We start from the raw sequence: 15,868 nt of genomic DNA on the forward strand, positions 1-15,868 counted from the left end.
TTGGGTATTTTAATAATGTATTGCTACATTAACCCGTATGCTTTCTCAGTGAACTCTGTCTGCAGCTAGATAAAGAGCATGTCTGTTGGTGACCCATTCCCAATGGATAATCAGACCCAAAGTGTTTTAGATGTACTGTAGCCCTATCTGATTGTATGCCCATAGTAACCAACCAAATGATGTAAAGGGTCAATCAGGGATAAGGATTATTAGTAGGGCTGTGTGACCATGATGAGTCCACACCAGTACTGACCTTCAATCAGAAGAGAAATGGTCTTGATGCTATCAGAGGAAATACTTGTACTGCGTCCTGACTTCCCTGGGCCATTTTATACCAGATCACATTAAACCAGCTCATTGACATGTTCTAGGATCTCTGCCTCCTCACTCTCATTTAAAAACACACTTTCTCTCACAGACAAACACATACGCACGTGCGCACACACACACACACACACACACACATCAACAGCATCCTCCCGGATACCCTAGACCCACTACAATTCGCATACCGGCCCAACAGATCCACAGATGACACAATCTCAATCACACTCCACACTGCCCTTTCCCACCTGGACAAAAGGAACATCTATATGAGAATGCTCTTCATTGACTTTAGCTCAGCATTCAATAACATAGTACCCTCAAACCTCATCACTAAGCTAAGGACCCTGGGACTAAACACCTCCCTCTGCAACAGGTACTGGACTTCCTGAGGGGCCTCCTCCAGGTGGTGAGGGTAAGCAACAAGTCTGCCATGCTGATCCTCAACACTGGGGCCCCTCAGGGGTGTGTGCTTAGTCCCCTCCTGAACAGCCGGTTCACCCATGACTGCGTGGCTAAACACGACTCCAACACCATCAAGTTTGCAGACGACACAACAGTGGTAGGCCTGATCACAGACAACGACGAGACAGCCAATAGGAAGGAGGTCAGAGACCTGGCAGTGTGGTGCCAGGGCAACAAACTCTCCCGCAATGTGAGCAAGAGAAAGGAGCCGATCGTGGATTATAGGAAAAGGTGGGCCCAACAGGCCCCCGTTAACATCGATGGGGCTGTAGTGGAGCGGGTCGAGAATTGAAAGTTCCTTAATGTCCACATCACCAACAAACTAACATGGTCAAGCACACCAAGACAGTTGTGAAGAGGGCACGACAACACCTATTTCCCCTCAGGAGACATTGGCATGGGTCCCCAGATCATCAAAAAGTTCTACAGCTGCACCGTCAAGAGCATTCTGACCGGTTGCATCACCGCCCTGTATGGCAACTGCTCGGCGTCTGACCATAAGGCGCTACAGAGGGTAGTGCGTACGGCCCAGTACATCACTGGGTCAAGCTTCCTGCCATCCAAGACCTACAGTTGAATTCGGAAGTTTACATTCACCTTAGCCAAATACATTTAAACTCAGTTTTTCCCAAGTCCTGACATTCAGTCCTAGTAAATATTCCCTGTCTTAGGTCAGTTAGGGTCACCACTTTATTTTAAGAACATGAAATGTCAGAATAATAGTAGAGGGAATCATTTATTTCAGATTTTTTTTTAAATTCTGACTTTCATCACATTCCCAGTGGGTCAGAAGTTTACATACACTCAATTAGTATTTGGTAGCATTGCCTTTAAATTGATTTAACTTGTGTCAAACATTTCAGTTAGCCGTTCACAAGCTTCCCACAACAAGTTGGGTGAATTTTTGCCTATTCCTTCTGACAGAGCTGGTGTAACCGAGTCAGGTTTGTAGGCCTTGCTCTCACACACTTTTTCAGTTCTGCCCACACATTGTCTATAGGATTGAGGTCAAGGCTTTGTGATGGCTTCTCCAATACCTTGACTTTGTTGTCCTTAAGCCATTTTGCCACAACTTTGGAAGTATGCTTGCGGTCATTGTCCATTTGGAAGACCCATTTGTGACCAAACTTGAACTTCTTGAGTGATGTCTTGATGTTGGTTCAATATATCCGCATTATTCTCCTGCCTCATGATGCCATCTATTTTGTGAAGTTGTTAGAAGTTCACCTAGGGGTCATGATTGGGGCTGTACCAAATGGCAACAGGTGGAAATTATTGGCATTTAGCAAGACACCGCCAATAAAGGACTGGTTCTGCAGGTGGGACCACAGACCACTTCTCAGTTCCTATGCTTCCTGGCTGATGTCTTGGTCACTTTTGAATGCTGGCGGTGCTTGCACTCTAGTGGTAGCATGAGACGGAGTCTACAACCCACACAAGTGGCTCAGGTAGTGCAGCTCATCCAGGATGGATGAGCGAGATGTGGCAAGAAGGTTTGCTGTGTCTGTCAGCGTAGTGTCCAGAGCATGGAGGCGCTACCAGGAGACAGGCCAGTACATCAAGAGACGTGGAGGAGGCCATAGGAGGGCAACAACCCAGCAGCAGGACCGCTACCTCCGCCTTTGTGCAAGGATGAGAAGGAGGAGCACTGCCAGAGCCCTGCAAAATGACCTCCAGCAGGCCACAAATGTGCATGTGTCTGCTCAAACGGTCAGAAACAGAGTCCATGAGGGTGGTATGAGGGCCCGACGTCCACAGGTGGGGGTTGTGCTTACAGCCCAACACCGTGCAGGACGTTTGGCATTTGCCAGAGAACACCCTGGGTTGATAAATTTGATTTCCATTGCTAATTTTTGTGTTTTTGTTGTCAGCACATTCAACTATGTAAAGAAAAAGTATTTAATAAGAATATTTCATTCATTCAGATCTAGGATGTGTTATTTTAGTGTTCCCTTTATTTTTTTGAGCAGTGTACATTGAGGTTTTAATATTGTTCCACAGTTTTCTAGTTCTCGCGCTCTCTTTCTTATAAAGAGACCCCTCGAAGAAATGTGTGACTGAGACAGAACTCTGTAGGGGAGAGAACTACTCAGACATTCCACTATAAATCAACTTGGTCATTTACTGCTAAGCTTTAGATAACACACTAACAGCTTTGTTTATATAGCTTTGTAGGCATGGTTTTGGTCTCATGAGTAAAAGATAATGACGTAGGCAGTGACATCACGAGGGCTGGATTTCGGGTTTGATAAAATAACATGTGACCTTTTTGTTTGATGCAGAACTTACTGGGAAACATGCGTGCCATGTTCCTGATTGTCAACTTCTGTCTGCAATTGTATTAATAAAGGTTTTTTAGTTATTTAATTAAAGATATTGTCATAATGCTGATTTCACCAATGATTGACAAGGAAACAGGAACGAACCCTAACAAAGTGCACCAGTCCCTCCTGCAGCAAAGCACCCCCACAACATGATGCTGCTGTTCTGGGATTGATTTGCACTTTTCGCACAAAAGTATGTTTATCTCTAGGAGACAGAACACGTCTCCTTCCTGCGCGGTATGACGGCTGCGTGGTCCCATGGTTTTTATACTTTTCGTACCAAAGTATGTTTATCTCTTGGAGACAGAACACGTCTCCTTCCTGAGCGGTATGACGGCTGCGTGGTCCCATGGTTTTTATACTTGCGTACTATTGTTTGTACAGATGAGGATGAACTTCTGGCCCACTGGAATTGTGATACAGTGAATTATAAGTGAAATAATCTGTCTGTAAACAATTGTTGGAAGAATTGTGTCATGCACAAAGTAGATGTCCTAACCGACTTGCCAAAACTATTTCACATCAAGATCTGCACTGTATTCTGCGCATGTGACAAAGTTTGATTTGAGACGCACACACAATATTGAGAAGTAGGGAATAGGAGAAACCGCAGCACGTCAGGACATGCCTCAGTGTTTGAAAACAATATTGTAGAAGCCACGAGGCAGTAGTCAGTGTGTCATGTAGACAGTCAAGTGAGCGTTACCCAAACAAACCTCCAAGATGAATCACGCTCTCCAACCCTGTTCCTGGAGAGCTACCATCCTGTAGGTTTACACTCCAGCCCCAGTTGTAACTAACCTGATTTCAGTTTATCAACCAGCCAATTATTCAAATAAGGTGCGCTAGATTAGGGTTGGAGCGAAAACCTTCAGGATGGTATCTCTCCGGGAACAGGGTTGGAAAGCCCTGATCTACTGTGACATTGCCACTCACACTATGAATTTCCCAGCAATGCCCTCTGGTTAAAGACATGTTCCCAGGCCTCGCTCACAGTGACTCAGCCGCCAGGACCAGGAGGCACACACCTGTCAGTTGTGCACACAAACACGCGCACACACCCTGGTTGTGCTACTGGCCGCCGTCAGTGACCGTTGTTGGGTGCGGCAAAGACATGATCATAAACCACAGGGGTGATTAATCTGACCAGACTCAACTTTTCCACCTCTTAAATTATGGTCCTTAAAAACAACACTAATCCCATTAAGACATGTTCTGGTACATTGGCGACTAAACGTCTTTTTTTTTTTTTTAACCTCTCACTTTGGGCTGGATGTGTCGATGTGTAGTTCATATATGCATAATCTATGAGCAAAATTACTTAGCCACGAAATCCTTATTACCGTGATTTAAGGGTGTAGTGTGTCTAAATCAATGTGAACATCCTACCCAGACAGCACTAATTACATTTGTTAGGCGTTCCACAGTCTCTGGGCCCTGTCTGTCAGTCGGCATACATCTCTACTGTACCACAACAGAATGGAATCCTTCTGTAGATTCTAGAACAAGCTTTAAAAAAACGGCTCCATAGATGAAACATCACACTGTACGCTAGTAGTTTACCATCATTGTGATTTGCTGCAGTGTTCAGACTGGTTAGTTAGACCCATGTTGTTCAACCTTTAAGGTTTATTGTATGTAGTATTAGGCTTTCTTCATATTTAAACCCTGTGGAATTATCCTGCCATTAGAGGGGACTAGGCTAAAACACCTGGATTAGGAAAGATCTCTCTTCTACCTATATGGAACAAAAATATAAACACAACATGTAGTGTTGGTACCATGTTTCATGTGCTGAAATAAAAGATCCCAGAAATTGTCCATATGCACAAAAAGCTTTTCTTTCATTTTTTTTTTTACAGTAGACTAATTGTTTTACTTTGATAAAGCTTTTAAGGGGTTATTTCTCTTGTCTGAAGAACCCAGCCTACTGTCTGTTACTGTGAGATCTGCCCTTAGTCCTCCCCAACACACACACACACACACACACACACACACACACACACACACAGGTCCCAGCACCGCTACTGAGAAAAATCAGTGTTTGATCTGTGATTAACTCTGACATCACACCTATTAAGGCTTAGCTTCACCTTGGGCTGCTTCCAATGTGGATAAGCTTCATTCCATTTAAGTTCGTTAGCCTTGCATGCTCGTTATTGGTTCTAGAGACCCAAGCCCCAACTGGAATAATTGAAAGTAATCCAGTTGTTCATGACTGATGAAATAAAATGTAACCTTTTATTTAACTAGGCAAGTCAGTTAAGAACAAATTCGTATTTACAATGACGGCCTAAACCGGCCAAACCTGGGCAACACTGGTCTAATTGTGCGCCCTTTGGGACTTCCAATCACGGCCGGTTGTAATACAGCCTGGATTAGACATCTTCGCCACTCGGGAGCCCGGAGACAAGGAAGATCACAGCTTTTGTGATCCATAACAATTTGGGTTAAGCCGAAGGATTGTGAATGGCTGTGTTGTCTATAGATTGTTCAAACATTAAGAAACTTTCTTCCCAGTTAAAATCCTTTCGTGGAATGTGTAGGTGTATGTTTTTTACTTTTCTCTAATCAGCAGTTAAAACCATAAAAAAGCCTCCTCCCTCCTGGGCTTGGAGAAATGTGTCCACACTCAAATTCATGTCAAGGACAGACCATTGATGACATCAAAATGATAGTTTTAACCATGTTTTGAGGATATACAGTGTTTTACATTTAGTTTGTTTACGAACATTGGATACAAACAAGTTTATATTTTGTGTTCTGATAGTGTTCGACAGTTGAACTAAGCATTTATAGTTATATTCTTCAAGAATCAATAGGTACAGATCATGCATTTATAAGACCAAATGTATGTATCAACTGCATATTGCTCCTTACCATATGGACCTGTGTTTAATACCACTTGACACTGTCTGTGATGACTGTCCTCATAGTCTCTCCCTCCTTACCTCCTCTCTTCTCAGGTCACGGAGAGTGCCACTGTGGGGAGTGTAAGTGCCATGCGGGCTACATCGGGGACAACTGTAACTGCTCCACGGACACGTCTTCCTGTGTGTCTGATGACGGGAAGATCTGTAGTGGGCGAGGCAGCTGTGTGTGCGGGCACTGCCAGTGTACAGAACCAGGGGCCTTCGGGGACACCTGCGAGAAATGCCCCACCTGCCCCGATGCCTGTGGCACCAAAAGGTACGAGACAGAGAGGAAGGGATGTGTGGAGGGAAGGCAAGAAGAAGAGTAAGGAGGGAGAGGAGGGTCAACCATGTCCTAAGTGTCCAGGGGTTTCTAATGTGCACCTGAAGCTGTGGTTTGACCTATCATGGTAAGACGCATATCATCCATTACCTTGCATTAAGGTACAAAAAAGGATTTAAGACGCATATAACTCAGTCTAGATTATTTCTGTAAAGGGTCTATCAGAGTACAAAATGCTTTGGTTGGGAATTGTGAGGATGTGCGCTTTTGGGCTGCACGCCCCCCATGGATGGTAGTCTCAGAGCCACACAGCTATATCACAATGGGATGCCAGACTAGCGTGTCTCAGCGACTGTGGACTATGATTTGCGCTTCAGAAAGATGTTAAGACGGCTCCCATTCCATTGGTGTCCCCCAAAAAAGCAAAAGGTTTACGACTCAAACTCCTCACTCGAATCACTCATCCTATATCAGGAGCAGAGTGTATCAGCAGGCTATCCCAGGGAATGTGTTGCTATCAGTCACAGTTGTACCCTCCCGGCATGCTCCTATACTCACACATGGCTCTCATTTCAGAGGTAAAAGGTGAACATTTTGGGTGTGACCCTTGACCATAAACTGACCTTATACTCTAGGCCTGGTCAGCTCTGCTCCTGTAAACACGGCACATATGTAATTATGCCACGCACGGTCTCCCTTGTCGCTCTGTCATCTCTCTCTTTCTCCACTCCAGGGGAATGCATCGAGTGCCGGCTTTTCGACTCCGGAAGACTGTCCGACAACCAGACGTGCCAGCGGCTATGCAAGGACGAGATCATCACTGTGGAAACGCTTAGTGAGTAAACAAAACACTGACTGACTGTGGTTCCCCTCTCTAACATCAGCTGGTCAGCAGAGAGAGAGAGACACACACACACACAGAGGAGTATCAACATCTGTGATTAGTGTCTGCAGCAGTTTGTTGTTGATGCATTACAGACGCCTTCCCTTGTTCTAGTTTATTAGCTCTCTCCCACTCTTATTGAGCACAGACTTGCCAACACACGGCATACGTACCGTTTGAGCTGTTTTAGCTAATGTGACATCACCCAGCTGCTCTGACGGTTTAGCTCAGACCAACGTAATGCACGCTTCTCCAACCCACACACACGCTCATATGCCTCATCTGTAATTACTTATGAAAATAAATATACCCTCTCCAGTCCAGAGTGGGTGTCTGTTATTTTCTGGCGAGTGTCAGTCTGGGTCTCTAGTGGCAGAGCGGACGGACATCTTCTGTTCTGTCCTCTGGGCAGCAGCTTATAATAACGGACAGCGCCATGCAGCCAAACCCATCATTTGATTCAAAGACACGCAGCCCCATTAAAACATGATGCCCCCTGCCTACTCCCCATCTACCCCACCCTCTAAACAAACATGTAACTCTACCTGCACCCATAACTCTAAACTGTCATCACGTGCTGTCTTTTAAAACGCACAGGTCTTAAGTGGAACATAGACAGTCCCAGGATTTGGTCTGTCTGGATCCCTTCAGCGTTTTGCATTACAGGGGATAGTTAACTAGGAATGTTTTAATATATGTTAATGTTGCTTGTGGGGACATTGTGATGCTGAGATGGCAATAAGGTGCTGTTTCAGACTCAACATGGGCTCTGGATTTAAAGAGATTGTTATATCTTAAGGCCCTCCCCTCACTGTCGCTCTGCCCTCACTGTCCTAGAACTGCTCTGTTCACTGCATTCTCTCACTCTGCTATTCCAACCGTCTGACCTCCCCTAATAGACTCTGCATGTACATTCCAGAAACTTCTCTCCCGCCGAAAGCAGAGAGGGGAGAGGAGGCTGGAGGGAATCGAGGAGATGGAAGACGTTGGAGGGGTTAGAGCTAGTCTAATTCCTCAGTCCACAAGGCATTTAGAATATTTGAATGATAAGAGTTCACAAAAAGCAAAGCAAATGGCTCTGTCCTTACTGTGGAATGTGATCAATCACTTATCCAAGAGTGATTTCACAATAAAGCAATGCATCTTGATACATTTTCCCACATTGTTGTGTTGTCGGAGCTCTCACAATTCTCTTGTTTTCTTTCTTATGTCTTTTGTCTTTTGTCTCTTCTCTCTGTAAGTTTCGCCAGCACTTTTCTTGCTTGTGTCTCAGCAGTGCTCCTCTCTCTTTTTTTTGTCCTCTTATAGAAACGGAAGACCCAAACGCTGTCCTTTGCTTGTACAAGACGGAGAACGAGTGTGTGATGAAGTTCATGTACTCTGAACACGCCAACGGCATGTCAGTCCTCACCGCGCTCAAAGAGCCAGGTCAGTACTGCTACAGAAAACATGGACATAACATATCAGCCAGCTGCTTCTCTTCACATTCAAATATATGGAAGATAAAACAATAACAGAGAAGGTCATGTTGTTGTAGTATGAAATAGTGTGTATACCATGTCTGTCTGTTATTATCTGGAGAGTGTCAGTCTAGGCCTCTTTTGGACATGCACTCTATTGGACAATTGGGTTATGATATTAGATTTATATGTTTTTGCGTAAACGAGGCCTGTTTTTTAACAGCCATTCTGTACGATTGTTTGACTCTTTCTTTCTTGCATCTCCCTTTGTCTATATTCCTATCTCTCTCTCTCTCTTATATACACTGCTCAAAAAAATAAGGGGAACACTCAAATAACACATCCTAGATCTGAATGAATTAAATATTCTTGTTAAATACTTTTTTTCTTTACATAGTTGAATGTGCTGACAACAAAATCACACAAATTATCAATGGAAATTAAATTTATCAACCCATGGAGGTCTGGATTTGGAGTCACACTCAAAATTAAAGTGGAAAACCACAGTACAGGCTGATCCAACTTTGATGTAATGTCCTTAAAACAAGTCAAAATGAGGCTCAGTAGTGTGTGTGGCCTCCACGTGCCTGTATGACCTCCCTACAATGCCTGGGCATGCTCCTGATGAGGTGGCGGATGGTCTCCTGAGAGGTCTCCTCCCAGACCTGGACTAAAGCATCCGCCAACTCCTGGACAGTCTGTGGTGCAACGTGGTGTTGGTGGATGGAGCGAGACATGATGTCCCAGCCCAGATGTGCTCAATTGGATTCAGGTCTGGGGAACGGTCGGGCCAGTCCATAGCATCAATGCCTTCCTCTTGCAGGAACTGCTGACACACTCCAGCCACATGAGGTCTAGCATTGTCTTGCATCTGCTAAATGACTTAAATGTAAATGTAAATATGGTCTCACAAGGGGTCTGAGGATCTCATCTCGGTACCTAATGGCAGTCAGACTACCTCTGGCGAGCACATGGAGGGCTGTGCGGCCTCCCAAAGAAATGCCACCCCACACCATGACTGACCCACCGCCAAACCGGTCATGCTGGAGGATGTTGCAGGCAGCAGAACATTCTCCACGGCGTCTCCAGACTCTGTCCCATGTGCTCAGTGTGAACCTGCTTTCATCTGTGAAGAGCACAGGGAGTCAGTGGCGAATTTGCCAATCTTGGTGTTCTCTGGCAAATGCCAAACGTCCTGCACGGTGTTGGACTGTAAGCACAACCCCCACCTGTGGACGTCGGGCCCTCATACCACCCTCATGGAGTCTGTTTCTGACCGTTTGAACAGACACATACACATTTGTGGCCTGCTGGAGGTCATTTTGCAGGGCTCTGGCAGTGCTCCTCCTTGCACAAAGGCGGAGGTAGCGGTCCTGCTGCTGGGTTGTTGCCATCCTACAGCCTCCTCCATGTCTCCGGGTGTACTGGCCTGTCTCCTGGTAGCGCCTCTATGCTCTGGACACTACGCTGACAGACACAGCAAACCTTCTTGCCACAGCTCGCATTGATGTTCCATCCTCGATGAGCCACACTACCTCAGCCACTTGTGTGGGTTGTAGACTCCGTCTCATGCTACCACTAGAGTGAAAGCACCGCCAGCATTCAAAAGTGACCAAAACATCAGCCAGGAAGCATAGGAACTGAGAAGTGGTCTGTGGTCACCACCTATAGAACCTCTCCTTTATTGGGGTTGTCTTGCTAATTGCCTATAATTTCCACCTGTTGTCTATTCCATTTGCACAACAGCATGGGAAATGTATTGTCAATCAGTGTTGCTTCCTAAGTGGACAGTTTGATTTCATAGAAGTGTGATTGACTTGGAGTTACATTGTTGTTTAAGTGTTTCCTTTATTTATTTTTAGCTGTGTGTGTGTGTGTGTGTGTGTGTGTGTGTGTGTGTGTGTGTGTGTGTGTGTGTGTGTGTGTGTGTGTGTGTGTGTGTGTGTGTGTGTGTGTGTGTGTGTGTGTGTGTGTGTGTGTGTGTGTGTGTGCGCATACATACACACACACTGAACATAAATATTAAAGCAACAATTTTATAGGTTTTAGAGTTATTTATTTATTTAATTTTTTTCACCTTTATTTAACCAGGTAGGCTAGTTGAGAACAAGTTCTCATTTGCAACTGCGACCTGGCCAAGATAAAGCATAGCAGTGTGAGCAGACAACACAGAGTTACACATGGAGTAAACAATTAACAAGTCAATAACACAATAGGAAGGGAAAAAAAGGGGAGTCTATATACATTGTTTGCAAAAGGCATGAGGAGGTAGGCGAATAATTACAATTTTGCAGATTAACACTGGAGTGATATATGATCAGATGGTCATGTACAGGTAGAGATATTGGTGTGCAAAAGAGCAGAAAAGTAAATAAATAAAAACAGTATGGGGATGAGGTAGGTAAATTGGGTGGGCTATTTACCGGTGGACTATGTACAGCTGCAGCGATCGGTTAGCTGCTCAGATAGCAGATGTTTGAAGTTGGTGAGGGAGATAAAAGTCTCCAACTTCAACGATTTTTGCAATTCGTTCCAGTCACAGGCAGCAAAGAACTGGAACGAAAGGCGGCCAAATGAGGTGTTGGCTTTAGGGATGATCAGTGAGATACACCTGCTGGAGCGCGTGCTACGTATGGGTGTTGCCAGTGAACTGAGCTAAGGCGGAGCTTTACCTAGCATGGACTTGTAGATGACCTGGAGCCAGTGGGTCTGGCGACGAATATGTAGCGAGGGCCAGCCGACTAGAGCGTACAAGTCGCAGTGGTGGGTGGTATAAGGTGCTTTAGTGACAAAACGGATGGCACTGTGATAAACTGCATCCAGTTTGCTGAGTAGAGTGTAGGAAGCAATTTTGTAGATGACATCGCCGAAGTCGAGGATCGATAGGATAGTCAGTTTTACTAGGGTAAGTTTGGCGGCGTGAGTGAAGGAGGCTTTGTTGTGGAATAGAAAGCCAAGTCTTGATTTGATTTTCGATTGGAGATGTTTGATATGAGTCTGGAAGGAGAGTTTACAGTCTAGCCAGACACCTAGGTACTTATAGGTGTCCACATATTCAAGGTTGGAACCATCCAGGGTGGTGATGCTGGTCAGGCGTGCGGGTGCAGGCAGCGAACGGTTAAAAAGCATGCATTTGGTTTTACTAGCATTTAAGAGCAGTTGGAGGCCACGGAAGGAGTGTTGTATGGCATTGAAGCTCGTTTGGAGGTTAGATAGCACAGTGTCCAAGGACGGGCCGGAAGTATATAGAATGGTGTCGTCTGCGTAGAGGTGGATCAGGGAATCGCCCGCAGCAAGAGCAACATCATTGAAATATACAGAAAAGAGTCGGCCCGAGGATTGAACCCTGTGGCACCCCCATAGAGACTTCCAGAAGACCGGACAGCATGCCCTCCGATTTGACACACTGAACTCTGTCTGCAAAGTAATTGGTGAACCAGGCAAGGCAGTCATCCGAAAAACCGAGGCTACTGAGCCTGCCGATAAGAATATGGTGATTGACCGAGTCGAAAGCCTTGGAAAGGTCGATGAAGACGGCTGCACAGTACTGTCTTTTATTGATGGCGGTTATGACATCGTTTAGTACCTTGAGCGTGGCTGAGGTGCACCCGTGACTGGCTCGGAAACCAGATTGCACATCGGAGAAGGTACAGTGGAATTCGAGATGGTCAGTGACCTGTTTGTTGACTTGGCTTTCGAAGACCTTAGATAGGCAGGGCAGGATGGATATAAGTCTAACAGTTTGGGTCCAGGGTGTCTCCCCCTTTGAAGAGGGGGATGACTGCGGCAGCTTTCCAGTCCTTGGGGATCTCAGACGATATGAAAGAGGTTGAACAGGCTGGTAATAGGGGTTGCAACAATGGTGGCGGATAGTTTCAGAAATAGAGTGTCCAGATTGTCAAGCCCAGCTGATTTGTACGGGTCCAGGTTTTGCAGCTCTTTCAGAACATCTGCTATCTGGATTTGGGTAAAGGAGAACCTGGAGAGGCTTGGGCGATTAGCTGCGGGGGGGGGCGGAGCTGTTGGCCGAGGTTTGGAGTAGCCAGGCGGAAGGCATGGCCAGCCTTTGAGAAATGCTTGTTGAAGTTTTAGTTTATATAAGGAAATCAGTCAATTTAAATGAATTAATTAACTAGGACTGTCTAGGAATGTATGGATTTCACATGACTGGGAATACAGACATGCATCTGTTTTTCAGATACCTTTTTTTTTTTTAGGGGCATGGATCAGAGAACCAGTCAGTATCTGGTATGACCACCATTTGCCTTATGCCGCACAACACATCTCCTTAGCATAGAGGCTATTGATTGTGGCCTGTGGATCCAGAGCATCCCAAACATGCTCAATGGGTGACATGTCTAGTGAGTATTCAGTTCATTCAAGAACTGGGACATTTTCTGCTTCCAGGAATTGTGTACAGTTCCATGGGGCTGTGCATTATCATGCTGAAACGTGGATGAATGGCAACGGGCCTCAGGATCTCGTCACAGTAACTGCATTTAAATTGCCATTGATAAAATGCAATTGTGTTCATTGTCCGTACCTTATGCCTGCGCATACCATAACCCCACCTCTACCATAGACCACTCTTATAGCGGCTAATGGTAGAGAAATTAACATTCTATTCTATGGAAACAGCTCTGGTGGCCATTCCTGCCAATTGCACCCCCCCTTAAAATCTTGGATTATCTTGGCAAAGGAGAAACGGAGATGTAAACTATTTGTCCACAACGTGAGAGAAATAAGCCTTTTGTGCGTATGGAACGTTTCTGTGATCTTTTATTTCAACTCATGAAACATGGGACCAACACTTTGACCATGGTGTTTATATTTTTGTTCAGTGTATATTACTCTTTATATATTTCTCCTATCTAGATCTTTGTGTATTTTCTTAGTTCCTATGTATATCTGCTTTTTAATCATCTTTGTTTGTCTCCCCTCCCGTCTCCAGAGTGTGGCGCAGCGCCGGATGCCATGACGGTCCTCCTGGCAGTGGTGGGCAGTATCCTGCTGGTGGGCATTGTGCTGCTAGCCATCTGGAAGCTGGTCATCACCGTGCACGACCGACGGGAGTTTGCCCGCTTCCAGAGCGCACGCTGCCGCGCACGTTACGAGATGGTGAGGAGGATGACTGTCCTATTTATAACAGTGATTTACAGTGCCTTCAGAAAATTGACTTTTTCAATATTTTTGTTGTTACAGCCTGAATATAAATATTTTTGATGTCACTGGCCTACACACTGTCAAAGTGGAATTATGTTTTTCGAAATGTTTACAAATGAATAGAAAATGAAAAGCAGAGATGTGTTGAGACAGTAGTATTCAGCCCCTTTTGTTATGGCAAGCCTAAATAAGTTCAGGAGTAAAAATGTGTTTAACAAGCCACATAAGTTGCATGAACTCTTTGTGCATTAATAGTGTTTAAATTTTAAAAAGTATGACTACCTCATCTCTCTACCCCACACATATATAAGGTCCCTCTGTAAGGTCCCTCAGTCAAGCAGTGAATTTCAAACAGAATTAAACCACAAAGACCAGGGAGTGTTTTCCAATGCCTTGCAAAAAAAGAAAGCAGACCTTGACTATCCCTTTGAACATTATTAATTACACTTTGGATGGTGTATCAATACACCCAGTCACTACAAAGATACAGGCGTCCTTCCTAACTCCATTGCCGGAGGCCAATTGTGACTTTAAAACAGTTCAAGAGTTTAATGGCAGTGATTGTAGTTACTCCACAAAACTAACCTAAATGGCAAGAGTGAAAAGGATGCCTGTAAGAGTGAAAAGGATGCAAAATATGCATTCTGTTTGCAATAAGGCACTAAAGTAATGCTGCATGGAAATTAACTTCATGTCCTGAATGCAAAGTGTTTTTTTAATGGAAAATCCAACACATCACGGAGAACCACTCTTCATATTTTCAAGCATGGTGGTGGCTGCATCATGCTATGGGTTTGCTTGTCATCAGCAAGGACTATGAGTTTTTTGAGGGGGCGGGGATAAAAATAAACTAAATAGATCTAAGCACAGGCAAAATCCCAGAGGAAAACCTGGTTCACTCTGCTTTCCACCAGACACTGGGAGATGAATTCACCTTTCAGCAGGACAGTAACCTAAAACACAAGGCCAAATATACACTGGTGTTGCTTACCAAGACGACATTGAATGTTCCTGAGTGGCCTAACACCAGTTTTGACTTAAATCAACTTAAATCTATGGCAAGACTTAAAAATGGGTGATCAACAACCAACTTAACAGAGCTTGAAGAATTTGAAAAGGAATAATGGGCAAATATTGTACAATCCTGGTGTGCAAAGTTCGAGACTTACTCAGACTCACAGCTGTAATCACTGCATAGTGTGGTTTTACCATGCATTGATTCAGGGGTGTGAATACTGATAAAAGCGTCTGCTAAATGGCATATATTATTATTATTATTATAAATATCTGTATTTCATTTTCAATAAATTATCAACAAAAATCTAAAAACATGTTTTCACATTGTCGTTAGGGGGTATTGTGTGTAGATAAATGGGTGAGAAAATACATACATACATTTTGAATTCAGGCTGTAACACAACAAAATGTGGAATAAGTCAAGGAGGGGTATGAATATTTTCAGAAGGCACTGCACATATAAACAGGTTGAATTCATATGTGACTGAGCCACATTTGATATGGGAGTCAATGAGGACTATTACACCATCTATCAAATGAAAGGCTGTGTGAATTGCTGTGATGCCTGTTTTGGGACAAGAGTAGGCCTATATAAGTGATGACACTTGCATGTCTGCGAAGGATAGGATATAAGCACATCCCATTTGAAATGCCAAGTTGTGGAATATATTGTTGTCTTTCATCTCATTGTGGTATACATCTAATGTATTTTTGGAACAGTTCCCATGTATCATAACACTGAAGCCATATGTGTGAACTGGGGAAGGAACAAAGATGTTTTTCAAAGTTTTATTCCCCACGTGCACAGGACACAACGGGTGTAAAACAGTACAGTGATATTCTTACCTTGAGAGCTATTTCCCAACAATGTAGTAATACTAATAATATAAACTCAGCAACAAAAAAAGTTAAGACACTAACAGACGCTAGGCAATTAAGGTCACAGTTATGAAAACTTAGGACACTAAAGAGGCCTTTCTACTGACGCTGAAAAACACACACAAAAATATGCCCAGGATCCCTGCTCATCTGCGTGA

The 15,868-nt window shown here is 44.3% G+C and overlaps 1 protein-coding gene across 1 annotated transcript in view; it reads left to right on the forward strand.

Moving 5' to 3' along the window:
• itgb5 (integrin, beta 5) overlaps positions 1-15,868 on the forward strand; it is an 87,254-nt gene that overhangs the window by 67,973 nt on the left and 3,413 nt on the right. The window contains exons 11-14 of the mRNA XM_046363186.1: positions 6,080-6,302; positions 7,043-7,143; positions 8,500-8,619; positions 13,603-13,769. Of these exons, the coding sequence (XP_046219142.1) occupies positions 6,080-6,302; positions 7,043-7,143; positions 8,500-8,619; positions 13,603-13,769 (611 nt within the window). The remainder of the gene's footprint in view (positions 1-6,079; positions 6,303-7,042; positions 7,144-8,499; positions 8,620-13,602; positions 13,770-15,868) is intronic.

Source organism: Oncorhynchus gorbuscha, linkage group LG09 (assembly GCF_021184085.1).
Source record: "Oncorhynchus gorbuscha isolate QuinsamMale2020 ecotype Even-year linkage group LG09, OgorEven_v1.0, whole genome shotgun sequence".
In the NCBI taxonomy this organism is placed as follows: domain Eukaryota; kingdom Metazoa; phylum Chordata; class Actinopteri; order Salmoniformes; family Salmonidae; genus Oncorhynchus; species Oncorhynchus gorbuscha.